Raw genomic sequence first — 27,631 nt, forward strand, 5'->3', positions numbered from 1 at the left:
TTCTTTGTAACTGCTAGACTATAGCCTACGGGTTATTTATCAACAATGATAGAAAAAATCCCTCCATTAATGTACAGACACAAGCAAGCAGGTCAGTGATTGACTTTCGAGTTAGGAGTTGGCAGAACAAATGTCAAGGCATAGAGTGACATCTAGTGTTATGAAAATGAAATAGACTCTCATTGACTTTTGAGACATTTGAACACACACTTCTCTGCTCATAACAGGGACCAGCAGAACAGTTTTGGGAATGAGTGTTCATGTAACCTTAAAATCGCTATAATTAGTACATTATTTCATGTGAAAGTCCCTGCTGAATAAAACAGCATCAGTAAAGATGGATATGCTGTTGACCAGCATGCTGGAACCAGCTAGTCTAGAGTGACCAAATTGATCTACCAGCATGACCGTCATATTTACCTGCTTGACTATTTTCACTATCAGCTTGACTCAACTGGTCAACCGGCTTAGCTAACATAGGGACTTATTCTGGTCTATGCTGTTTTGGCAGCAGGTGGTTTTTGACTGTGCACATTAACAAAACAGCAAACAGTGGCAAGCATATAGGCAGAAGTGTATTAGTGTGAAGTGGCAAATCCAATGCTTGGTAGTTCACCAGTTTTGAACTGCATCTTCTGCACATAATTGTCCAGGCCACAATAAGGAATGTGTAGGTTAAAGGGTATCTCACCTTAAAGGCAGTGTTGACAGACAAGTCTCAGCTGTCATTCAGCACAACTCTGATTCATCATCAGATTTAAAACAAAACCCCAGAAGCATCATAGTGGGGAGGAAAGTGAAACTGATTACCCAGGGTCCCATGGTTGGGTTGGGGTGGGGGGGTCTCTAAAGGCCTGGACCAAAAAGTTTTTGTTGTGTCCCACAGAGACTGCATATGAACAGGGCCCACAATTCCACGCTAAACCCCTGCAAATACCTATAGTGTCATTACCGCCTTATCTTATATTGCATCGCCATATCTTGTGGAATAACCTATACATTGAAAATCTATCAAGCTAACTCCCTTGCGACTAATTTAGAAGAATTCATCATTTTAACCGGCAAAATCAGTGTCACCTATGATATAATTAGTTATACAAATATAATTAACAAATAACAGAAAGATACATCAGAAGAACATGCATCAGCTTGTAGCCAACATTTAACACCACTAAAGATCCAGTTGAGTTCCAAGCCACTTGCATAATTAGAAGTGTTCAGTGTTTCTGTAGGTAGCCTATAATAGTACAGTAAAACTCCACTCTCACTCCCTGTTTCCCCTTTAGAATGGCTGGTGTAATTGTGGTGAAAAAGATCATGCTGCATAGCAGTATTAAGAATCGTTTTGAGATTGGATTCTCTAAGATATTGGCCTGTTTTTAATTATTTTTAGATTGTATTATTCATAAATTGGCAGTCTGTGAGTAGTTCTATGGTAGTGCTACACTCTTAAAACAGATGTGTTAAAACAACATTATATTTTATTTTAACACACTTCTCTGTCTAGATTAACAAAAATATTTTTTCCTTTAGTTTTAATACAAGCTGAGTTCAAAAGTCTCCCTTCGTAACATATAAATTGTAGATTTGTAACACAAACATAGTAACTTTGACACAAAATGTATTGAAAGTAACAAAAAAGTAGGAACACAAAATGTGTGTTGGATATCAACACATCGTTTTTGCGTGTAATTACCATGCGAGTTCGAATAATACAGCATACAGAAAGGTAGGGAAAACGACCGTTCTATACCCTTTAACATTTAATTAAAAGTAAATGTACTGCCAGTAATAAATTGTATCCTCTGTCCACAAGCTTAAGCGAGCAGACCCATTATTAGGCCTACCCCTTTATTACCCTAGACACACATTAACAGTCCTTTTGCAGTCTTCTGGTCAGTAAATTCCTCTGTGTTCGGACTAGGCACCACCTCCATTTGTTGAACGAAAACCCTGGGTTTCCTGTTGACGTCGGAATATCTCGACCCTGGAAAAGTAGACTAGTTCTAGTTTTTTTCGCTATTACTGACATAGCTGTCATGTGGGAAAACTAGAAGCAATGCCGCTAAGCTCTGAAGTACATTTGTATGGATGTTAAGTTTTAACAATTTAGGCGCTGTTATTTGTAGCTTGCAGCTCCGCCTGACCGTACACAGTGCGTTTCCACGGCAATTGAGACCATTTGCTGGGTCAGCAGATAAGCGAGCAAGGCTAGTTAGCAACAGGTTTGATTTTCTGTTAATTAACGCAACAGGTTCCTCACTGTTTTAAGTCCCTGATGGCAGAAGCTAGGCTTGAAGCGGAGGAGGAGCCGAGAGAGTTCAGGGAACTCGTAATTTTGCGGAACCGAAGAGGACAGTCAAACCCAGCAACAGGTAAATGAAAAGAAAAACACTAACAAAAAAGAAGTGAATACAGCAAGCTAACTAGAGATCTTATAAGATTTTCTCCAGTGTCTCCGTTTGGCTTACATGGTGCTGTCATTTGAATCACGGCTTTCAATTCGTTACAATTAATGTCGCAATTGAAAGTACCAGAATAGACAGACACACTGTTATTGTAATCATGCACCTAATTGCTTTGTTTACGATTTGACCAAAACAATTATTCTACTGTTATCACTTTTTTTTATTAAGCTCTACAGCACTGCAGTCTCATGCTCGAAATATTTGGTATGCAAGGCTGCTTTCTAAAGAATGAATCACGGTTTCACAATATTCAGCTATGCTGCATAGCATGTCCATCATAGTAACCTGTAGAGTCCAAGTCTTTTACAAGTGTCATGCTCTAAAGTAGACTAATCTAAATAGTAATCTAAAAATATTCATTTACAGTGATGTAACTGCCTCATTCATACATTTCAAGACTTAAAAAAAGACGAAAAGTCTTGGTGACAGAAATAACAGTGATTTTAAAAAAAAAGTGTTTTCTTCCACTGCGAAAATGATATTCCTGTTTTGGAAATGTGTCCACTCGACAGGTTTACAAACCTGATGAAACCAGCCAAGCCTGTTACAGAAACTTCTGTTTTCACGGAATGACCATTCTGTCTTTCGCTTCACTTTAAGTTGTCAGTAATGTTTATTTTGATTTATTTTTCTGGATACACAGATGATATGATAAGTGCATGCATTCATATATAATCCATGAGAAATAGTGTTGGGTTGTATGTAAGAAACCCACCACAGAGTTAAAGGTTTGTTTTGTTTAGTGAAAAGACAGGATTATTGAGGTAGTAATCAATTTGAGCTGAAATGTCATGTTTATGTTAGAGGAAAGTTATATTAATGTTTGCACTGTTTATCGCATAGCTCAGATTGCACTGCACTGTGAAAGTTTTGTTTTTATTCGCCTCTATGTACTGCTACATGGACCCATGATAACAGATCTGAAGTGACTGTGGCTCTTATAGCACCTTCCCAATGACTACAGTGAAGACTCTTGCCTGGAAGTCTTAATCTCTTAATCTGAGTCTCCCAAATTATTCTACCGGTTTATCAATCTAGTGCCACTCATTACCTGTTCATCCAAACACACATATTTCCGCTGGGTGTCTCGCCATCCAGGGGTGCTGCTTTCTCCTGACAATTTTGGCAATTTAATCAGAACAAGTTTCAGAACTATTTTACAGTGGGAAACATACATTTCTTACTTGAGTGAGAGCTACATGTTTATTAGTTGTTTCCATTCAGACATTGGGCTGTTGACTAGTTCTAAACTAGTTTTGTTGATGTTTGGAGCTTGGAGGACAGAAAATGCCTGTGGAAAGTGTTTTTTTAATTGAATCAAAAGGCAGAAGAGCTTTCGAATAACACAGAGTAGAATCACAGAAATTTGTTTAGTCAGAGCTGGAATTTTTTTGCACAAGAGAATGTATTGACACCTGATCAGCTGCAGATTTACTTATTTTCTTTAAATAAAACTTAATTTGTTTCTCTCTGTGTGTTGAATGGGCAAGCCTGTTCACTCGAAAGCACAAAACCCTCTATCGCTGATTCACCGTTGCTGGCGTTTACTTAGATATATATGCAGCTATCCCACCATGTTTTTTTCCCCGAAGCGTCAATGCTTTTGTGAACCCTCTGATCTCAGTGAAACCTGATGCTGAGAGGGCTGGAGCCCATTTCATCCCACGCGATCAGACAGGTGCGACGCTCGCAGCTGTTTTAGATTGCGGCCCCCCTGCTGTCTCTACCTCGCAGGTGGGCTAGGGTTTGATCGCAGCAGCAGCATCGGTCTCTGTCAAAGAGCAGTGCAGTCCTTCAGTTGTTATCCACTTTGCAGTTAAGCTCATTTTTTGGAAGATTTTTTTTTTGTTTAATCTGTGAAAAATGTTTCAGATTATGCAGAGTAACAGTAGTTATGCTGCCATATACTGTAAACATGTATATAATATCCTTTAATCTCCAAAAAATTAAATCAAAATGAGAAATAACTTTTCTCCTGGGTCTCCAAATATGACAGCTACAGGCGCTGTTTGCTTCTTCTTCACAAGTGTTAATGATCAATGTTAGCTAGTAATTACTGTAGTGTAATGTTATTTTAGCATTTTATCTGCAGTTGGAGTGCACCTTTCTGCAGGACAATGGTACTTTGACAGTAAATCCTTTGAAAGTGATGCTCTACCTCCAGTCAAGTAGATTCACGTTATCTGTTCCATTAATTTTAGCCTCTTTCTTTCAAATATGAATCATTTTCATATTCACATTTCCACATGCATATCCGGCCATATTGTTAGTTGGTTGATTCATTTACAATGTATTTTAACTGTTGGGCTGATGTGGAGGGAGGAGGAGTTAAGTAGCTGTTCAAACAATCATTGTTTGAACAATCATAACTTTGAATTTGGATAACTGTCATCCTTCACCTAAACATTTAATGAACATTCAGTTCTAATGTATCTTTTTTATCACAGGAAGTATTGCCAATTTAATTTCACAATTGAATTGGTTTGCTTTTAATGTAGTCAAAAGAAACCCCAGTGTTTGTTTACACTCATTTAAATAGTCATTTAATAGTAATTTAATCATGAGGCATGGTTATTGCTTTGTGATATGATCTTGTAAATATTTTTGTACGCCATTTTATCACCCAGAGAGAGAAAGAAAAGCACAGTGGGACACACAGAAAATTGCCTCTGTTCCTTTTACTATAAAGAGTGTCTTCAAGCTGCACTAATCTTACGAAGAAGCAATTCTTCAGATAGTTTTTTTTCCCCCATTTGTGAAAACCAGGCTGTGTTTCTGTGTGTGGAACTCAAGAATGTAGAGGTCAGGGAAGCTTGTTGAGGCTGACATTTTTAAACTCAGTGTGAGAAATACTAAACTCGCTGTATCTGGGACACTCAGTGAAGCTAATCTAAATCCTTGATTTGGCTGGACCAGAAACAGCTGTTGCTCACCCTGATACTCCTCCTGCCCCTTCCTACCCCCCCTCCCATTACATTACATTACATTACTCTCCCCCCCATATTCTGTAATGTGTTGGCTTTGGCTTGCCTCTGACTCCACGGTTTGAAGCCCGGCCATGACGAAGGAGAGGGTGATGTTTCTGTGAATACTCCCACTTTCACCTCCTCCATGAACACGTCCTTCCTGTATGATGAATGTGAGCATGTGCGGAGGCCGTGCTGGGGAGTTAGAGGTTGTGGTTGGGTAAACCAGTTGCGATGGTGTGGTGCTGTTGGGTTAGTGCTGTGGTCAGGGTGTGGTGCTGTTGGGTAGTTCAGTGGCAAGGGCATGGTGCTGTTGGGTAGTTCAGTGCTGAGGTTGTGATGGTGTTGCGTAGTTCAGTGGCTGTGGTGGTGTTGGGTAGTGCAGTGACTTACATGTGATGCTGTTGGGTAGTGCAGTGGTGACGGTGTGGTTGCATTAGATATTGCAGTGTAGAGGTTGTAGTCATGTTGGGTTGCTGGTTCAGGTCTGGTCCCCTGGATGTGAGAGCGGTAGTCAGGGTATGGCTTTGTGTTGCATGTGTATTTTGGGTTACTCTGTCACTCACGCCAGTGGGAGTGGGAAGTGACAGTACAGCATGACGTCCGCTGTCTGAGGGTGTGCTCAGCCTCACAAACAAACACTGTCCATCAAAAAACCTGGAAACTTCTCCAATTAAGAAATGGACAACACGGAAGTGGACAGAGGGGCACAGCGATGAAGAGATTTAGGGGGATTAGTGCTGCTACAGTATTACAAAGTAAGGAGAGGTCTTTTTTCAAGAGAGATGATATGAAATTAAATCCTTGCTGAGACAAAAAAAGCCTTCATTAATGAGGATAAAGCTAACTAAACAAACCAACAATTAGTACCATAAACAAAAGTAAATCCCACTTTTACTTTTTTTAAAAGAACTTTACAAGTAACTGCCCTTACATAGTTTTATCTAGAACATTATTCCAAAGAGAAATTTAAAAAGAAAGAAGGAGGGAGAAACAAATCAGTAAAACTTGGAATAGCACACAAATTTGTTTTTTTATTTTCGATTCCGACCGATTTTATTGTTCGTGGCGTTTGCTGGCAGTGTAAACAGCCGCAGTTTCCTGTCATGTTCTGTTGACCTTCTGCTTTTGAAAGAACAGGAGTGTGACTGAAAACAGGTGAGAACTTCCTGAATGGTCACATTCCAGTGAATCTGATTGGCTGGAGTCAAGGGCCCTTCCCAGATGCTGTTGTCATCTGTGACCGCGGTTCTGTGTTTCGCCACATGCCACACGATAGAGATGGAACATAAGGAAAGTGGCACATTGACTATGGAAAAGCTTTGGATATTAACTTAACTTATCAGGTAGGATATGTTTTCTGTGCTGTGGAGTTTTATTATGGACTACTGCAACATAAATGACTTGATGTGAACTCTGTCAGTTTTGTCAAAGCATCCAAATTCTAAATTCAGCATAATAGCTTCTGAGTTCACGGTCACTGTATAGAAGATTGCATGGGTGGACTGGCATGTCAAAATGGCTACCTTTTTCAAAGTAGTTTCTCTCCATGTAGTAAGATTGGCTTTTCAGGTGATTGTGTTGAGATGCGTACTTAACCAGTCAGTTAATGAGCTGGCGGGGAGAAGAAAGCTGAACTTTCCACAGTATAAGTAATAATAGGTGTGGTGTGAATCTGTGAACTGTGCTGTAGGTTGTACAGTAACACAATCAGGGCACCGCTGCAGGCAAAACATCGGTCTGTAAGAAGGCCTGTCCTGCCTGACAAAAGGCTTCCTTGGCAGCACTTAGACCACAGCTCTGAAAAAGCTGGCCTGGTTTACAGATCTTGCTGCCAGGTCTGGTTTCAACACTGAATATTATATTTTCTCTGTTGGGAGCCAGCTTTAACATGGGTGAGAGCGGGTCATACAGACGAGCTGATGAGGTTTACAAGGAAGGCCTGTGGCTTTGCTTGAGTGTTTTCTTTTTCCTCCGGGGAGTTATTGTTTGACCTCACATACTGTTTTATGTTGGAGGAACAGGCCCACTCTTTTCTAACTATTTTGTATAAAGCATTTTTTGTGACAGTGTCTTTGTAAACAGTTCTGTACAAATTAAATTGAATTGTTCTGCTGTCATTTGGGGTAGCTTGATGAAGCATCTGTGTGTGTGCGTGCATTTGTATATGTGCGTAATATATACACGCATATATGCTGTTGATGAAGATATGAATATGTGGCTGTATTGCAAGGAATGTGCTTGAAAACATCTGAAAGCTCGGTTAAAGCGTGATTCAGTGTTTGGTCATTTATTTACAGCATGCTGGCAGTGTGATGATGGGGCATGTATTGTATTGTTCATTAAAAACCAATCTCACGAGTCATTCCGGTGCTGTGACAAAACATCCGCGCCAGTAAATTCCAGCAAATTCAGGTCAGGCGACAGTGACACAGAACTGAGCGGAATGTGGCCTGTTCATGGTTTCAGATGCAAAGTGTTTGGAATAGCAGACCATTCATGTGGCCTGGAGGAAAGTTATTGTAGCAGTGATTCTGAGAGACCTGTCAATACAGCTTTGAAGCTTGGGCTGTTAGATCAATCTTGAAATTTGAGGAGTTTGAGAACAAATACATTTATGCTTTGAGTTCCAGTGGCACAGAAACAGGATTACGGATGTTTTGTTTGCTGTGATTGACATACATTATGTTTTATTATTCATATTATTTTACCATATGCACATGAGCTACAAACATTTTATGAAGGGTTCATTATGAAAGAGTTCCTTATGAATACATCCTTTGTCTATATAGAACTGTAGCTTGTCAGAATGGAAACACCAAAGTCATCAGAAGGATTAAGGGACCGTGGGTTATATGCTCTTTCAGTTCAACAGAATATTCCAGAAAGAATCCAAATGCATTAAATCAGGCATCTGAAACATGCAAGTACCAAGCCTTCAGTCCACCCCCACCCCCCCACCCCAACCCCACCCTCTTCTTCCTCTCTTTTTGAAATGTGACTTAACCGGTGTTGGTATTTAATGGGCCTTGTGCAGCTATTGCAAGTTTGAAGTTTGTATAAATTTACAACCAGGAATCTTAACATCAAAGGGAATTTTCATCTTGAGACAACTCGTTCATCATTATTTCCATGATGCCAGTTTATGGTCTTTACTGCCTGAACTCCACCATTTATCCACATATAATAAGATGCTTCCCATTGGTATTAATGGATGAGGTGGAAATTATTCATTAAAAGAAAATGAATTTAAAATGACGAATTAACAATAATCTATAAATAAAAATTAAAGGTTTGATTTTTTTTCTTTTTGATAGAGAAAGATGCAGTCTGATTCATCGTGCTAGTTCTGCCAGTTTGTGTGTACAGAGAGTGTGACTGATTTAAACTGGTTGATCGAGAGGGGACCTCATAGCTGAGAAAGGAGTAGGGACGAGTTTCTCAGGTTTTGCTTTGTATATGAAAAAGAAATTAACACAGCGTCAGCCAAAAGTAACACAGGCTTTTGGTAACTAATTTCTAATGTTATAACTGCTGCTTGTATATTTAAATTCTAAACAGAGATTGTATTGTGAATCAATGATATATTTAGAGAGGTATTAGTGTATAGTGGTGAGACAGAAAGAATCCATGTAAGTGGAGCCTTTGGCATTTTATCTTCAGCTCCATGATGGATTTCAATCTGCCAAAAGTAACACAAGCTTTGCTGACTAATTACAAGTGTTATGCCGCTGCTGGTATATGAAAATTTTAAACTGAGATTTTATTGTGAATCAAGTATATATTTAGAGCTGTATTGGTGTATGGTGGTGATACAGAAGTAATCCAAGTGGAGCCTTTGGCATTTAATCTTCAACACCATGATGGATTTCAATTTGGCAAAAAAGTGAGAAGTCAGATTTATATTAAAAAACTTATGGTTTCAGTTTATATACTAGTCCACTGATTGTTATAATGATAGTTAAATTTAGGTCAGGTAAGCCTGTCAATGTATTTCAGCTTTGTTAAATGAATCCGGTGACAGCAGGTTTGATACTTTGAGTGCTTCCCATCTGTGTTGCAATAGGGGAAAAGCATCTAAAGTATTGTGAAGGTATGAATAGGTATGAAACAAAAGGCATAATTGTGTGTTGAGACGTTGCTTGCTCACGCAACCTTTAGTGATCTGGAAGTGTAGAGTGAAACTCTTTGAAAAGCCAGTGCAGAGGCACATGAGGCTGAAATCTACCTCCTCCTTTTTTATCAGATCACTCAGAGAGGAATAAGCCAGAACGTCGTCTCAGGTAAGACCCCTCTACCTTTCCTTCGCATACGAGCAAGACCTCCTTTTCATTCAACTACAGTTGTGAGACTGCCTCTTTACATCTCCTACCTTTAAGTCTACCTATGAAGACAAGCCGAAGAACCCTTTTCAGAATCCTTTCTAAGAGTGATATGAGAGTAAGACATCTTTAAAAATGTTCTGTTAAATCAACTCTGAAGGAGTCCATTTGATCCCTCTTGGACCCATTTAAACGATTAGAGTTCATTGAACATCAGACCTTTTGCTGCATGCACATATAAGAGCAAGATCTCTCTATATCTCCCTTAGCTATGAATAAGACATCTTCTCCAGCTTATAAAGAATTCTGCTTTATGTCTTATTCAGCTATGAGGGTAAAACATCTGTGTCTCTCGTATAAGAGTACGACCTATATATCTTTGTCCACCCAAAGGATGTGTTGTGTGGTTGTTTACTGTGACTGGCCATACCGTTTTACCCTGTGAAGTTTCCTGGATGATGACCTCATACACAGTCACAGGTCTGCAGTTTTGTTCTGGCTGCTGCCTCGCTCACAGACGGCTCTGCTTATGTGAGACAATAATGTTTTGATCCGTCCTTTTGAGTGAGGCTGTTGGAATGATGTCATAGGCCCCTGGGTACGGGCCCACAGAGGCCGCCATCCTCTCTACAGCTCTGGACTAAGATGCTGCTGTTTTGTTTCTATCTGTGAATGAAATGTATGATGTCATGTGTTTTGTCTGTGAACTAAAAATTTGTTTTACTGTTTTTGTGTCCGTGAACTAGTGTTTTTGTGTCTGTGAACTAAGAATCCGTCATCCTATTTGTGTCTCTGAACTAAAACTTTGTTGTTTGGTTTGTATTTGTGAACCGATAATTTGTAATCCTGTTTCCGTCTGTGAGCTGAGAGGCTGTCTGTCTGTCCTCTTTCTATTATCCCGAAAGATTTGCATCACTTCCCTGATTGGGATGCAAAAAGCATTCATTTGATTATTTTATTTGGTTATTGGTATTGTGGAAACACGGATAAGGCAGTGTATTTATAGGGCATATACTGTGCTTCTTCAGATCACAATGCTGAATTGAGCACCTAATCTGTGAAGCTATTGTGTTGTTTCCTTATACTGTAGTCTATCTTAGACTGCTGCCTCTTTGTTTCAGAGAAGAAGTGAACAGGTTTTGCAGTCAGTAAAATGGTGTTCTTTCCACTCAGTGTGAAATGCAACCCACTGTTTTTGCCATTTAAATCCACCTGAAACAGTAACATTGTTTTTTCACAAGGCATTAGATGTGTGAGGCTCAGCTGGTGGCCATGTGGTTATGGTCCCCCGGTGGTTTATATCCCATATATTTATATACAGTGTGAAGTGTTGTTTTCCTGTGGTACTGATGGAGCTGACAGATCATAGGGGGCGGGGCCTCCGGTCACACAGGACACACATTGTTTGGCCGTATAGTCCACCAGTCCTAGGAGGGAGGGGTGTGTCCATGGCAGCCCTGTGTAGTCAGGAAGTCCATCCAGCCATATCAGCATGAGAAGGGTTCTGTGCTTTTCCTTTTCACTTGGGCCTGCTTTGTGTCTTTACCGTCCTGGGTTAGAGGTGCAGTCTTGACTCTGTCACTACTGTGTGTAACAAATACTAACAGATCTGTACTGCGTATAATCTCAATAGTTGTAAGTGTGTATGTGTGTGTACGTGTGTGTATATGCATGTGAATAATTTCTATTTAGTAGGATTATTGAACAGCGATTTAAAATATAGTTTGTCACCTCCAAAATCTTTGTCACCCTTGGTAAAAATGTACAAAAACAGCACAAGAACGAGTAAAGAATGTACCCTAGAATTCTATACCCTGTCCATTCACATGGATCAGTTAACTATTTCTTTTTTGATTTTTATGGTGTGCTTTGGATCACTCTCTTGCTGTAGGTTCCAGGACCAGTAAATGCAAAACAAGCCTTTACTGGTCCTGGAACCTATAACAATAAAGATCCACCACAGATGTGTGTGAGTTCATACATCCAATACCCACGAATAGGTTTTGTCATAAACTTGGCTAGCAGCTAATCTGTTTCAGTGTTACTCAATAGGTTTGTTTTCTAGATAGGAATGACTTTTTCCTATCAAAGTATGAAACACACGTACATAAACCATTGCATTTGGTGTACTTTGACACTAAGTAATTGGCTGTATAAACAGTGAACGTATTGCATTCCAGAGAAAACATGAAACTAAGACTTGTGGAACCTGCTGCTTTCAGTCAAACCCTATGGCGGGCAGCCAATATTTCAGCCATTTGTTTATAAGACAACAGGATACATTTTATTATTGTATCTGTTGATGTAGCTGTATGCATATTTTTCTTTGTGTGGGTGTGTGTGTGTGTGCACGTGTGCATGCATGTGTGTATGTGTGTGTGTATGTGTTTGCGCATGTGTGTATTGAGCGGGTAGCTACAGTGGTAAATGAACCCCTAACTGACCCCTATCTGTCCATCTCTTTTAGTCAAGGACCTCTGTCCTCTTTACGAGCTGTCATCAAAAGAAGTGAGTTATTAAAATTATTTCTGTTAAATATTGGTTGATTCATTGATTGACTCTTAGGACTCATGAAAAGATGCATGATGCGAATTGAATTATCACAAAATAGCTAAAACCCAGTGTTTTGAAAATAATCTGGAAAATTGAGCTGAAAGTTTTGTGTTGTTCTTGCAGCATCGTCAAGAAGCAGCTCTCAGGGCGATAACGCTCGAGATCGAAGGTATGCACCTGTTCCCATGATACCTGCATCCCTCAGTGACCCGCATTACTGTTTATAGCTTATAGCTACTGTTTTATCAATAAACTATAAGGGTTTACACTGCAGAATTCAAATTAACTCTTGATATTGCCACATGTAAGTGTGTGTGTGACAGGACATACTGTATAGTTTGGTAAATTATTGCTTTTTAGATAACTTTTTCATACCCAGTGTAATAAATAAAATTGTGATCCAAATATTTTGACTAACAGTACAGATATTCAGAGGTGGAAATCCAGGTTCAGGAAATAAAAGTCCTCCCATGTGTTTTGTTCCAATCACTTGGATTTGCTAATTAGTACTACAATTCTTCAGCCAGGAGGTGAAACTGATTAGTGAAACCAGCTGGCTAAGTTCATGGGTGGAATAAACACATGGCAGAACTTTTGCTTTTTGACCCCTGGACTTGCCACCTCTGCAGATATTTCATATAAAATAAGGCTGCTGAAAAATGTGTTTATATACATTTAAAAAATATCTTTAACTTTCAGTAAATTAAGTGGTACTTATATTTCATTTATTTAAAAGTTTATAAGTTTAATTCATATTTCGAATTTAAAAGTTTATCTATCTTCCTTTAATCAAGTCAAACCACATAACTTCAAATGAGAGATTATAATGTTGCCAGGCCAGGAAAATGGGTCTTTCAGAGTGGCTTGATAAGATTTGGATTAAATACAGCACCAGTGAATGATATGATTTTAGTTACATTCAGAATTTGATTTCATTTACAGTATATTGCTATGGTTGTCGAGGAGCAAGCTGCTATTTTAGCTTAACCATTAGCACCTCTAATGAATGGCTAACTTTGCAGACGTCCAGAGATAACCATCGTATCGGCTGAGCCCTTAGCGGCGAACGCCTGGTTCCCAGGGGCTTCTGGGGGATTTACACCAGCCCCACCTCCTGCTCAACCAATCTGGGGTGGGAACATACCGGCAGCTGCCCAGGTAATGCCTGCTTTGTGAGTGTGTGAGTGTGTGTGTGTGAGAAAGTGTGTGTGTGTAGTTTATGCCTCCTCTTCATGTTGCAGTGCAGTGTTCTGAGATACAGTCCTCTCTCTCAAATCAGCCCCCACCATCATATGACCAGGTGATCAAAGAGAAGACCCAGGAGCAGGTTCCCCCACCGGTTGCCACCCCACGACACTCCACCACCATCGCCACACAGACTGACTTCCTGCTGGAAGCTGGCTCAGAATGCACTGCCTCTCCACAGCCCGCTGAGAGGAAAGGATTTTCTGGTACGCACACAGCGTCTCTGTAATCCAAAATGATCTCGTTAGCTTGTTGGATACAATGATTCTATTGGAGAAAGTGCATATATCCAGTTTACCTTTTTCTTGTGACATTGACCTACTTTTTATAATTATCTCCCATAATGATATTCTAGTAGAAATAGTTTCCTGTGTTTTTTTCCATGATTTTAGGCATTCTTCATGGTAACTATTTACGTGTTGTCATAACCAATGTCAATTTTCTGTGCTTTTACTCTTTTAGTAAAAAGAGCCCTAAAGCCACCAAGGCCATCACTGCCAAAGGCCAAGCCTGAGCCAGATGACACTGCTGTTCTTGCAGACCAGCCTTGTCCAATCCCGGTAGAGCCCCTTCCTGTCAGAACTGATACGACCTCTGCAACCAATCAGCAGGCAGCTGAAGCCCAGCCTCTCCCTGACCACAGCTGTGTGACTCAGAGCGACCCCTCTCCACCTTTACCTGTACTGTGTGATGAGACAGTCGAGCCCTTCGACCACGGCCTTGTTTCTGAAGACAGTCCTTCTGAACCAATAGAGGCTGATCCCGCCTCCTCACGACCGCAGTGTCCAATACCGCTCCCTCGCTCCAAACCCATCCTGCAGTCCATAAGCAGGGAGGTGAAGGTTCAGACTTTGGTCCGGATTAAGGACGACGGGGAGCGCCCCCAGACAGCCCTCTCTCAGGGGGGGCTTCCCTCAGGTAAGTACCTGCAGGAGCTCTTGGACGTTTTCTGCACGGATGATCAGTGTTACCAAGGCGACCCCAGCGACCACACGGACCCCAGTGACGACGGTGAGCAGAGCGAAGAGGACGACATCATGAGCGTCTCCCACAGCCAGAGGAACATAAAGGCCAAGATACATGCCTTCGAGCAGCAGTCCGCCACGGACGCCGGGGACGAGGCGCCCCTGGTGAAGCCGGAACCCCGCCCCCGCACGCAGTACTCCAGACCGCCTGTGGCCGCCAAACCTTCCTTCACACGCCGGCCGTCCGGCCTGTGGGAGCAGATCAATGCATCGGGGTCGAGCATGGAACAAGGCCAGAAGGAGGCGGTCACCCCACCGACCCCTGCACCGAGGCCCCTGCTCCCCAAAGCCTCCACCGAGGCTGAGATCAGCGACGTCCCGGAGACACAAGCGGGAAAGGTCCCGCTCATCCCCCCCTCGCGTTCCTCCGTAATGGCCAGGGCCAAGGCCTTCTTGGCCCAAGAGGAGGGGTCTGCCGTCTCCCCACCCACACCCCCACCAAAAATCAAACCTGTTACAGACCCTGTTGGTCTCACCAACCATGAGAACATAGTTACCCCGCCCAAACCCCCACCAAAAATCAAACCTGCCGCGGACTTTCTCAACCTAGCCAACCATGGGCCCGAAGTTACCCTGCCCACACCCCCACCAAAACTCAAACCTGCAATGGACCCTGTCAGCTTCACCAACCACGTGCCTGAATTTACCCTGCCCACACCCCCACCAAAACTCAAACCTGCAATGGATCCTGTCAGCTTCACCAACCACGTGCCTGAATTTACCCTGCCCGCACCCCCACCAAAACTCAAACCTGCCGTGGACCCTGTCAGCTTCACCAACCACATGCCTGAATTTACCCTGCCCGCACCCCCACCAAAACTCAAACCTGCAATGGACCCTGTCAGCTTCACCAACCACGTGCCTGAATTTACCCTACCCGCACCCCCACCAAAACTCAAACCTGCCGTGGACCCTCTCAGCCTCGCCAACTATGCCACTCCCCTTCGGCCGAGCAGGCCCAGCATGGAGAACGGGAACGGGGACAGACCTGTTGGTGAGTGCCTTTGCCCTTTGGACGCTTTCCAAACGGCCGCGGTTGCAAGCGCCCTTCCAGAAAAACCTGCCCTGTTCCTTTCTTCTTCCTCCAGCCCAGATCCCGGTCAAGCCGCGGAGGTCGGTCACTTTCGGTACAAATCCTCCGAGCGCGTCTCGCAAGCCCACGATGATCAGAGTTCCCAGCAAAGGTGAGTCTGTGTGATCTGTGGCCTGCGGTGAAACTGGGTTAGAATAATGAGCCATTGAGACTGCCGCTGGGGAGAGCCCGACCCCCTAAGAACTGATGCGAAATGATGTGCCCTAAAACCCAATCAGGCCTTCTCCTCTTGGCTGCTGTTTAGTCCAGTCCTCTCCAACAAACATATCTGGAGCAGAGCAACTTGACCAAGACATAGAAGCACACAAGTAAAAAGCATAAAGTTCATAAAGTTTAAATTATTCTGCATGAATTTATTGTCGTGTACTGTCATTTATTTTCTCTTGCTGTAGTGTGTGATGATTTTAGTGTTCTGCACAGAGCAAATCACTCCAAATGAGCAGTTTGGCTCATCTATTCATGTGTTTGCTTTCTGCAATTTGAAGCCATCTTTCCTCACATCCAGGATTGATTATAGCAAATGCTACAGTTGTAGCGCAACAATCATCTATTTGGTGTTGAATGTGAGTTGAAGTGCCAGTGGAAAGGACTGTTGACTACATGCTGTAATTCTCCATGGAACTTGTGTTCTGTTGCCTCTAGCGGATGAGAACGAGTCCCAGGAGGCCCCTCCCGCTCTCCCATTTAAGAGGCCCATTGGAGGAGTGCCCCTCCCAGTGATGCGGAAACCATCCCTCATCTCTAGACCCACTCACCCACCACCTGTGGTAAGACCTGCCCAGACCCCCAAAGCAAATCTAATACCCTGTTAGGTAAAGTAAAATAACATGTAATTTTAATTAAATTAAACTGAGAGGTAACACTTCTGTAAAGACAAGAAAGTAAAAATGTCACTGAATGTTGACAGTAAGACTCTCTTTCAAATGCACCATGACAGCACGGCAGTTCCACAAACTTTTGGACTCAGCGTTGCTCATTCTTTATAAGGGCAGGCAGTAATGCGTAACTCGCTCATTTCAACGTGCAGTGAGGGGTGTGTGAAGTGCGGAAGCAGCACAAAGCCATCTTTTCTTATTACCCCTACTGCACCGCGAGAGGCAGGCAGGCAGTCCAGTCCGCGGCACAACGGGCCTTTGTCCGCTACAGAAAAAATAAAACCACTTTCCATTCTCTGCTCTGAACTTCAGTGTCACACTGCACTGGTCCTTTGTCATTTCGCCCTGCGCCGAAGCCCGGCCCGGGCGCGGACCCACAAACGAGCCTTTTTACCTGTCTGCCACCCACCTTTGACCTTGCTGCCCGTCGTCCTGGCAACAAAGACCGCCTTGTGCCATGGCACAAATAATAACGGCACTGATAGCCGGAATGACGTGCTCGGCATGCATCTGGTCTGTTAGTGATGCAGAAATGCACCATAAGGAAGAACTGCACTCATTTCACAATACAGAGAGACAGGACTGTGATGCACTTGTTACCCTAAGCACAGCTCATTGTATACATTATATAAGAACTCTGAACCTTTAACCTTTAATGTCAGTCCAGTATCTGAACAGATAGAGTAGATAAACAATCTCAGGTACCATTTTTAATGGCAATTACTCCACAACACACACAGCAAACCAACAGAGTGCATTTTATTCTGACAGTACATTTGATCTCAGTTGAAATGACCCTGAATGTTTTACTGCACATCTGTAGTGCAGACCCATGTTTTTACCTGATGGCATAAGGAGCATTCATTCAGTTATTTTTTTCACTAGGAGCCCAGTAACCCTGAGGGATTTAGTTTCCAGCCTGCTTCCACCCCAGTGTTATCACTTCCACCCCGGTGAGTGTCACCTTCCTCTAAGGTTCTCCATATCTCCACCTTCTAGTTTCACTGCAGTCTTATTCCGTGCCCAGTTAACATATTAGGCTTCAGTCTTATTCCACTGAGTGGTCAGCATATACAGTTTATTTTGTGCCTTGTTGCAGTTGGGATTCACATTGGCCTGTAGATTGGTTAGGGAATACTGAAGGCCTTCGTTCTGTTATGTAGAATGGTTAGATTATTCTTTCGGTCTTATTACTGTTCTTGGGAGTGGTTTGAATATACTTTGGACTTCACTTATGTCCTTTAGTGTGGTTAGATTATACTTAAAGTCTTGTTCCTGGTTTGTTGAGTGGCTAGATTGTACATTTGGCCATGGTCCTGATCTGTAGGGTGCCTTGATAATAATCACCTTCAGTTCTGCTCTGTCGAGTGGCCACTTTATACTGTAGGCCAGAGGCGGGCAAGAAGATATCTATTTCTGGATTATCTGTTTCTGGATTTCCTGACTTATTCCATGAGGCCGATCTTTTACAAGATCTGACATGTTAGCTAAACTCTTGATAAGTTCACGAATGATAGGGGAAGGCTGTTATTGGGTATCTTTATGTTATCTAATCTGTGCATACAGAAATAAAACAAAAACAAAAACCTGCATACATAGTTCTGGAAAGGGATTATCCACCACTGCTTCAGGCATTGAACGTATTCAGTGGAGCACTTAGATTATAATGTAGACCTCAGTTCTGTTTGACAGTAGTTGGTGTTTACTGTAAATCTCAGCCCTCAACCTTCATTGCCACGCCCCGTGGACTGCACACGTGCAGTCAGTCGTCCGTCAGCTCCACTAAATGTTCCCCAAACATCCTTGTCACCCAGGCCCGTCGGATCTAAGGTCCTGCCCCCTCGTCCCCCTCCTGCTAAAGCAGGACCCAGCAGGCCCCCCCCACCTGGAAGTCAGGGTTTCCCCAGGTCCTCCTCCCAGGCAGGACGGGAACCGACGCTGCCCCCGCGATCACAGAGCTTCAAGGGGTCAGTGAAGAGAGGACCCGTTCAGCCCCCCAGGCCCAACCCCGGACACCCCCTCTACAACAAATACACAGTAAGAGCGTAGGCTGGGGAGCCAAATCCCAACCCATACATCATGCAGATCTTCCCATATGGATGGGGGTTCAAATCCCCACCATGGAGCTTTCTCCAACACACCGTTTGTGTTACTACTTTTGTGTTACTTTCAACACATTTTGCCTAAAAGTTACTACTTTTGTGTAGCAAATAGACAATTTATTTTGCAAATGTGCTGAAAATAACAGAAAATGCATTGTCCTTAAGTACATACGTAGGTGTGTTTAAAATGAGCCGTTGTTTTTAACCAGTCTGTTTGTGATTCTATCTCTGCCTGTAAGCCTCTCTGTTTTTCCCCCATCTGAATTTAAAAAATGCATAAAGGAGGGTGGACTCTCTCCCAGGGGGTACTCTTGGTTTCCATTAATTTATTTATTAGAGATTGAGGTAACTTACGGTATGTTACTGAAAACAGGTCACCTGATCTTCTGTACTGAATTTTCTCTTAACCATGTCTTCCTCAAGCTGGAAATACCACATGCGATAGCAGAGTTTGACTACAATGGCAGTAACACTGGAGAGCTCTCCTTTCAGGTAAAAACCTTCAAGTCCTTACACTTGCTAGATGTAAGTGCAAGACTGGGTGTTTGTCATGGAAAATATTAGCTGAAGTCACAGAGCAGTCACGGCAAAGTTTTTGAAAAACATGTACAAACTGAAAAAAGAGCCAGAAATCATGGAGTGTTTTACAAGACATTAATTTATTAACCAATAGATCTCATGCAGAAGTGGGAAATGATTGGAATACCATGTGCAACTCTTGCAGCAATAACAAGGGCTTAGGTTTCATAACAATGAGCATGGAGTTGCCACTAATAACAGATAAAAGGGAAATGCATTGACAGGCTGGTGCAGTCAATGCCTTCGGTCCAGCATGGAAAGAAAGAGCATGCTGTTTTGCCTTTAACAGAACCTTATTATAAACAACATGCTGAAAATGCATTACAGACATGTTGTAGCCTACATTGCAAGGTTTGAGTCTTTGATGGACTTGTCACGGACAGTGTTACTATTTTGTGCCAACTTTTATTCTTAATAATTTGATTAGCTCAATCTTGATTTGTATAAGCACCAGCTACAGCGGCAGACTGCAAGTGTATCCTAAAGATTTTTGTAGAATTATTCTTTCCAGTCTGAATAACAGGTAGGAACAGGTATAAAGAATTAACCTCTCTTTTATTTTCACATGTGAAGAAAAATGAGGTTCTGGTGCTGCTTGAGCAGATGGACAGGAACACGTTTGAGTGCCAGGTGGGAGACGCCAAGGGCCCAGTTCAAAAGTCCTACCTGAAGATTATCACTCCCCTGTCCAGTGCTTCCAGCATGCCATCTCATCAGGTAATGTCTGGGAGGGGCGGGGAATTCCATTAAGTCACAGCTCTCTCCTCTCATTACATTCCAAGCTTTGTAATTCGTGTATGTACAAAGGTATGTTGTGGAACAGCCATTTACTGTCATTTATGACAGTGACTGTAGCTGTGACCTCACTTCCTGTTCTGATGACTCTCCCTGCATTCATATTCCTCTCCCCAGGTCCTTCCCTCTGCAGAGGTTCGGAGAGGGAGCAGTGGACTACAAGCACAAGCGCTGCATGACTTCACTCCAGGTAATGCTACCAACACAGTTCCAATGACCCATATTAAAATACATATATGCACATCTGTTGCTGTGGTAGCTGCTTTTCTGAAAATGCAGATGCTTGCAAGCCTTTGCCATTGAAAATCAGAAGTAAGAGGAGGAGGTAAAGATGGTATTCTTGTTATGAGAAAGTTTTCTCCTGCAACAAACATTCTTTGAGAGACACACTTTTTTGTAAATGTTGACTCCGCTTTCTCCTTGGATTGTAAAATTTCAGAATGCTTGCTTTCAGTTGTTTTTTAAACTAGTTGTGGTGGGATTCTGTGCAGTAAAGTTGAACTTCTCTCAGGTATCTTCAGAATGAAGAGAGTGGTTTATGTAAAGGGTAGGAAACTTGGTTTGCTAGATGAGGCATTGCATTTATACCCCTAAGCAAGGTACTTTAACCTGAATTGCTGCAGTAAAATATCTGTTTAAATGGTAAGTCACTGAGGATAATAGCACTTAATTTCTTAAAGAGGTGCAGTATGGGTAAGGGGCTGATGAGTGTGGCTTGTTTTCAGAGAGTCCTGAGGAGCTTGCCCTGAAGGCAGGAGATCTGGTGTCCATGGTGGAGCGGGTGGACGATGAGTGGTGTCGCGGAACCGCCCGGGGCTCCACAGGAGTCTTCCCCGTCAGCTTCGTCAGAGTGCTGGTGAGACCCACACACCCTTTAACCACACCCTCTCTCGCACTACAACCCCCACACCTCCCAAGGAAACAGGGCAGGAAACAGTAAAGAAGCTTCAACGCTATGCATCTGTATTGTTTTTCAGTTATGAGTTACCTTAACGTGTCTGTCACATGTGTTTGTCTCCAATTAGTCCACCATTCCGGCTCCGCCCAGTGGGCAGAAAGCACCCCCGGCGCCAGCAAGCGTCAGGTCAGTTTCCACAACGTGACATATTACAACAGCATATAGGTTCTAACAGTCATAACGGTTAATTATGGAAGCTCTCTTAGTGTGGCAAGTGAGCGGTGAGACGATTTTTGCGACTGTCATCCTGCAGCGGGCCCAGGTGCGTGGCGCTGTTCGATTTCGAGGGGGAGAGCAGCGACGAGCTCTCGTTCGCCGAAGGAGACGTGATCGGGCTGAAGGAGTACATCGGGGAGGAGTGGGCCCGGGGCGAGCTCAACGGCTACGTCGGGCTCTTTCCTCTCACCTTCGTCGAAGTCGTGGAGGACCTCCCAGCCCCGCCGCCGGCCCAGCAGAACGTGCAGGCGAAGATCCCGCTTCCTGGTAGGACAAAAAAAAAATTTATGCGAAAAGTTTTTTTTCTCCGGAACTGGTTTATGTCTGCAAACGCAGCGAAATGAAAACGCCTCTCCCTTCTGGAGGAATGGTGGGCGCAGACATGCCAGGAATGTGGACATGTGTTTATTTTTCATTAAGGGCTGTGTTTGGTCCAGACTATGCAAAGACTATTTCATCAAACAGCGCTACATAGCGAGGTCCTCCTGTGTGTTTCTACAGGTCACCCACTGTCCTGTAAAAACACTAACTTAATCAGTAGTAACATTCACGACAGAGACAAACTCATGGTCACACTTTATAAGTCTGCCCTCACGAGATGTCCATAAACAATTAATCACACCTTCATGGGCATAGCATTATGCTTATGATAAAAAAACCAAAATGTCAGTTCCTGGTATTTACTGATTTCATCTACCTAGAAAAACAACTGTGACATCAAATAAGCACCTAACAGAATCTAATAAAGCGCTGAACCCCATTTTTAACCACCTAAAACATAAATAAAATATGACTTCATCTACATATTCAGTAGTTAAGTAGTGCCCCAGTCCTGATCTCCAGCTATGTGTTGTTGTGTGTCTGTTTGTCTGTCTGTCTGTTATTATGGGATTATGGGTAATGGGAAGTGAACTGTGCCTGGTAGCAGGGAAATGTGGTGATATTGTGTGAAGTGCTGAATTTAGGAAATATTAAAATAAGGAAAGCATTAGTGCTATGATGGCGTTTTAACATGCATGGTTTTGTGTTCACACAGACATCTATTTTTATTGAGCCTTGAATTGCATATTAAATGTGACATAGACTTGGTTTCTAAGCAGTTATTTGAGTGCTGGATTCTATTTAAGGAGTCCCAATCAATGACAGGCCTCTGACCTTCTGCTTTTTCAGGAATGGTTTCTGCCTCTAAGAACCATGAGTCTGCTAGGCCCACTCAGGTAAGAATCCTCTGGCCCCTTTGGCCATTACAGATCCCTCTGGATTTGTGTCAGTATTTTGACACACTGCATTCTTGAAGACCCATCATTTGAAAGATGATGACAAGGATTCTGAGATCACTGTGTTTCTTGGATAGGCATTAAATTGCTTGCGGCCAAAAGAGTCACCTAATATCAAGAGGTGCATTATTTTTTAAAACAGTCTTTGGCTGTTGCACTGTCAAGAAATTAGCTAAAATGTCAGATGGCATAAATGTTATGGCTAATTAAGTAATTAAGGCCAGAAGTTGGCATGAAGACCGAAAACAGCTGCTGCCCTCATTTCCCCTACTCTGGACTAAGGCAAAGAGCTTGACTAGATAGTCTTTACATCAGTGGTACTGGAATGTTTCTCAGTCTCTGTAGTGTCCGTCAGTGATAATCTCTGTGTTTGCAGTTACAGTCCGCTCCAGCGGGGGCAGAGTGGGGCCGGGCCCAGTACGACTTCATCGCGGAGACGGACAATGACCTGCCCTTCCAGCAGGGGGCGGTCATCCAGATCATGGAGCGCGTGGACGCAGAGTGGTGCCGTGGGCGTCTGGATGGCAGGGACGGGTACTTCCCGGCCACGTTCGTGATACCCTGTCCAGGTAAGAGCTAGGGGCTGTCACAGGTCATCCGTTTGAGTTTCACCTTGCCCCATGTGTTGCTCAATTAGTACTTGATCAGAAACCACTGGTATCAATACAACCGTTACCACTAACTAAAACTGCTTTGCCTGCAGGGGTGGGCAGCATTAGAAATGCATTTATTTGTATTTGTTTGTAATTATGTCTTAATTAATACTGGTTTCTCACCTCTTTTTTTGTATGGTCTATACCTCCGTGCCACCTTTTCCACATTTTACAACAAAATACATTTTAGTGTATTTTTGGCCATCCCTGTACTGTACTTCTTCACCTCTGCTGCTGCAACAACACGGAAGAAGACAGTTTCAACGTTATGTGATTAGTTCTGCGCTTGACAGAAAATCAGAGATAAAGTTCAGTTTACATTTGACATCTTTGTCATTGGTTGGGATATTTGCTGAATTCAGGTTTAGTAACCTGTTCAAAAACACAAGTGCAGTACCCTTCCTCAGAACTGTGCCTACAACCTCCCTCTGTTCCCACATCTTTATACTCACTGCCACCCCTAAATGATAATTTTGGGAGGGTCTACGTGTTGACTAAGTGTTTTGTGGTGGCTAAAGTGGACATTACAATAACTAAAGCTAAATTCCACACAGATGTAAGGATGTGTTGTTTTGACACAGTTGTCCACTGAACAGCTTGTCAGGCCTTGTAGCAGGGGCATCTGGGCATTGAAGTCTTAAGGGTGGTGCAGTGCTGATACTCATTAGAACAGGCTTTACTGCCTGTTCTTATCATAGATCTGGATAATTATATTGTTATATAGTTGTATTGACTGATGTGGTGCAGAAAGAGAGATTTCATTGTAAAACGGGATAACACCGCGCTGGCCAATCCCCTTGCAGCACCCCCTGGAGGAACGGAGAGCCAAAGCGGTGGGGGCGGGGGAAGAGCGAGAGTCCTGTTCGACTTCGTGCCGGAGACCGAGGAGGAGCTTTCTTTGAAGGTCAGTCTGTCTGAGCGGGCTGTCTCAACTACTGAGCCGTACAGAGACCCTGAACTCCTCCTTAAAAATCCACCCACTGAATTCTTGAGAAGTTCTATTTACATTCAGCAAAATTATGGACGGTAGGCAAATATCCCACTGTCCTTGAAAGGGAAAAATTTAAAAGTTGCAGCAAGTGAAATACATTTATCTGTCATTTATTATAAAATAAGCAGTTTGTGAAATTGAACCTTTTTCTATTGTGCCGATTGACCCTCAGTACAGTGACTGGTGAATTTTGTGATCATTTTATAGCGATCTGTTTTGTCTGTGTGTGGTCCCTGCAGGCCGGGGATATTATAACGGGTGTGGAGTCCATAGACGATGAATGGCTTCTTGGAGAACTGTACGGGAGGCGTGGCTTGGTGCCTAAAAACTACGTCCAAGTGCTGTAAGGGCCACGAAGCATTGCTCTGGACCAAAACAAGAAGAGAGTGCTATTGGTGTGTGCGGGGAGGGTACTTTGTAGTTTGGATTATTGGTGCCCAGAAGAGGGGCATGGAAAGGTGTTAAAAAATGACAATGCAACGGGACCCTTATTTTTCATGACGGGTGTACAGGATGTTGAAGCTGCCACTGAGAAACTCGCTGCCTTCCGGAAACAGTATTTCTTTCTGCTTAAAATGGAATGTGTGGAATCTCCTAGCTTTCAAGATTTCAAAGTGTTATCACGCAGAGCTACTGTGTCTTTTTAATGTCAGATGATTTTCTTTGTTTGTAAAGTTTGTATAGGAATATTAAATATTTCCAAGTGTAGTTTCTTTATTAAAACAGATCTCCTAATGAATAACATGTTAACGATTTATTGCGATGGTTTGTTGTATCTTTCGGTGTGCCGAGCAATTTTTAAAGATAAGTTTGGACCTTTGTATTTGCATTAAAAACAGTCTTTATGCTACATGGTGAAATCCTGTTTAGAGTCACATAATGCACTCACTGTAACATACTGTGCTGTGAGAAATTTGGCTCTCCCAAGTTTAATTAAGATAGAACAATATAAATTATAGCACAGCTGTATTCAGATGAAACAAATGTATTCACATTTGGCTTTAAGACTTAAAGAACCATCAAATTTATAGGTTGTCATACGAATGTCATAGTGACATTTCTACAGTGCTAATGCTGGCTGTGGGCAGCAGCCCCACATGGTTTTGCATGGTTGACTTTATCATCACTTGGGAGGGGGAGGGGGAGGGGGGGGGGGATTTCAGAAGGTGGGATGTTTATGTCTCCCTGCATGCAAGCAAGCCCCCTCTGGATAATCTGGCATGGCCTGTTCTTGAGGTGGCGCATGCTTGTCTGCACTGTTCTATGATGGGAGGGGGGCGTGCTTTGCCATGATTAGCACTGACATTAGAACTTCAGAATGCACAATGCGCCAAGTATAATCTACTCATCAACAAAAAGGAAAAGTGAGTGCCAGCTTGTGGCTGAAAATTAGCTGCTATTATATTTATTTTTCAAATGTTTTTCTTCTTGAATATCAGTCTGTTCAGTGTTTTTTCGCAGAGAAAATCCTTTGGTAATAAATGACAGAATCAGATTCTTACTCAAAAGTGTCAAATTAAGGCTATTCTGTATCAGTAACATTTTTATAATCTTAAATTGTGATTTTAAGTCTTGTTCGTTAAATCATCTGTGCTAATGCAGACCAGGAGCAGAAACGGATACACACTGTGTTTTCATACGAATGAATGTGTGGTGCTGCCATGCCACCTGCCCTGTGAGGGTGGAGGTCACCGAATCCATGTCGTTTACACCCTTGTGACTACTTATGGTACCATTAACACTATCAATTTAACACTGGGTAGATATGTGAAATGCACTATAGTGTTATACCAAGCGGAGTGTTTACATATCCTCCATTTACTAATGCAGTTTGCCTGTATAAATCTGCTTCTAAACCAATTAGTCATCATCACCTTATTTCACCTGTCAATCATTAAAATGGTAATTGAGCATCGCTTCCAGAGGTGTAAACTCTAGGTTCAGAAAGTAAAAGTTCTCCCCAATATTTTGTTCCAATCACCTGGATTTTCTGTTCAGTGTAATTTTTCAGCCGGGAGGTAAAATAGAACTCATTAGTGAAAACAGCTGGCTGAGTGGACCACTGGTTCATTGGTGGAAGAAACATATGGCAGGAATTTTACTTTCTGACCCCTAGATTTTCTGCCTCTGGATTTTCCATCACTGTGCAAAGCACCATTCAAAGTCATTGTTTTGATGTGTAATGCAATTGCAAGCACACCTTTGATCCATTGTGTATGTTTATGGAAGTATGCATACTACTGTTTATATAAGGAGGTATATTTTGCTGACAATCTTAACAAGAGTGACTTGCACAGCTTACATGATAAACAAGCCATTTGTTCAGCTGAATATATAGGTTCAAGCTACGTACCTTTCCCAAAGGTACATTGACAGTGCCTCACCTGAGAATCAGATTTACAACCTCAGGTTAACATTTCTTCTCTATACAGGAAATGCGTGGTTTATATCCATCTGCTACCATACTGTTACAATGAAATTAAAACCTAAATGAAACATTTGCTTGCTGTGCCCCGCATCAAATTTGCAATCAACTCTAACATTATGTTAGCCTGAACTCTGAGGATGCACCTGGCTAAGACAGGCTTGTAATCACTGACTGCACTACACTGGTCACTGTCAGCAGCAATTTATGTGATAGACTGTTACCAATGCAGGAACTGAGCTCTTTTTAAAATACCTAACGCCCAAGAGGACTATCTCAGACATTACCTTTGACAAATTCTCCAAATAATCAGTGTTCCAATTTAAATACGATCTGTATTCCCCATTATTTTTAGTGACTTTTTTAATGATACATGGAAGGGTTGTAAAAATAATAATTTGCTCTACTTTGAACATGGGAACAAATACTTTTCTTGGGTTATTAATTTCAAAATTACAGATATACATTTGTGGATGCCTATGACAGTGAATTCCTCTCACCAACGAGTTTGGAAAGGGTTTGTGTTTTTGGCTTCTTTGCTTGATCAAGTCAGCGTGTGGCTGGATACCTGGATACACACACGCACGTGCGCACACACACACACACGCACACACACACACAAACACAGTCACTACAGTCCCATCAGCATGACCCCACCCACCCACATCACAGACTTACTCCAGTTTCCTCACTGTAACGCATGCAATCGATTCAGCACCACCAATATGACCACACATAAAAAAGTTTCACTAAAAGTGCACACGTTCACACAGGTTCCTCTACTTGTACATTGTTTTGTTAATAAAACTGTTGACAATGTAAATTGCTTTAATGCTACTCTTATTTCACAAAAGTTTGAAGAAAATTACTTCAAAGTATATTTTATTCTGAACATGTTATACTTTTATATATTTTATATTTCAGCAATAGCAAGCCATTTTTGATACCTGAGAGAGCTGAAAGTGTCTAAAAAAATATCCTTAACAGTGTTTTATAAACTTTCATTCCTGAATTTAAACTAGCCGCAATAAATCATGTCTACTGCACAATTGCAAAGACATCAATAAATTAATACTATAATCAGAACA

At 42.3% G+C, this 27,631-nt stretch overlaps 1 protein-coding gene across 2 annotated transcripts; it reads left to right on the forward strand.

Moving 5' to 3' along the window:
* The first annotated feature begins 1,589 nt into the window (after nucleotides 1–1,589).
* On the forward strand, nucleotides 1,590–24,968 carry sh3d19 (SH3 domain containing 19). 2 transcript variants are annotated; one of them, XM_035416443.1, is made up of 21 exons: nucleotides 1,590–2,375; nucleotides 9,681–9,717; nucleotides 12,224–12,264; nucleotides 12,433–12,478; nucleotides 13,332–13,467; nucleotides 13,610–13,760; nucleotides 14,017–15,573; nucleotides 15,668–15,763; nucleotides 16,315–16,439; nucleotides 17,433–17,500; nucleotides 18,362–18,584; nucleotides 19,073–19,141; nucleotides 19,802–19,945; nucleotides 20,141–20,213; nucleotides 20,749–20,879; nucleotides 21,049–21,107; nucleotides 21,235–21,464; nucleotides 22,368–22,414; nucleotides 22,851–23,043; nucleotides 23,931–24,031; nucleotides 24,358–24,968. In XM_035416443.1, exons 1-21 carry the CDS (start codon nucleotides 2,279–2,281, stop codon nucleotides 24,463–24,465), a joined length of 3,732 nt encoding a protein of 1,243 aa, XP_035272334.1. In that variant the 5' UTR covers nucleotides 1,590–2,278; the 3' UTR covers nucleotides 24,466–24,968. The 2 variants fall into 2 exon arrangements, with proteins under 2 accessions (XP_035272334.1, XP_035272333.1); XM_035416442.1 differs by having other exon boundaries at nucleotides 1,591–2,375; nucleotides 13,589–13,760.
* The last annotated feature ends 2,663 nt before the right edge of the window (nucleotides 24,969–27,631 follow it).

Source organism: Anguilla anguilla, chromosome 5, assembly GCF_013347855.1.
Source record: "Anguilla anguilla isolate fAngAng1 chromosome 5, fAngAng1.pri, whole genome shotgun sequence".
Lineage (NCBI taxonomy): Eukaryota > Metazoa > Chordata > Actinopteri > Anguilliformes > Anguillidae > Anguilla > Anguilla anguilla.

Excerpts from the sequence above, each read along its gene's own strand:
- sh3d19 (XM_035416442.1), top strand. The coding sequence starts at position 2,279 with ATGGCAGAAGCTAGGCTTGAAGCGGAGGAGGAGCCGAGAGAGTTCAGG. Across the intron at positions 9,718-12,223 it reads AAGCCAGAACGTCGTCTCAG|TCAAGGACCTCTGTCCTCTT; the intron begins GTAAGACCCCTC and ends CATCTCTTTTAG. Across the intron at positions 16,440-17,432 it reads CCACTCACCCACCACCTGTG|GAGCCCAGTAACCCTGAGGG; the intron begins GTAAGACCTGCC and ends TTTTTTCACTAG.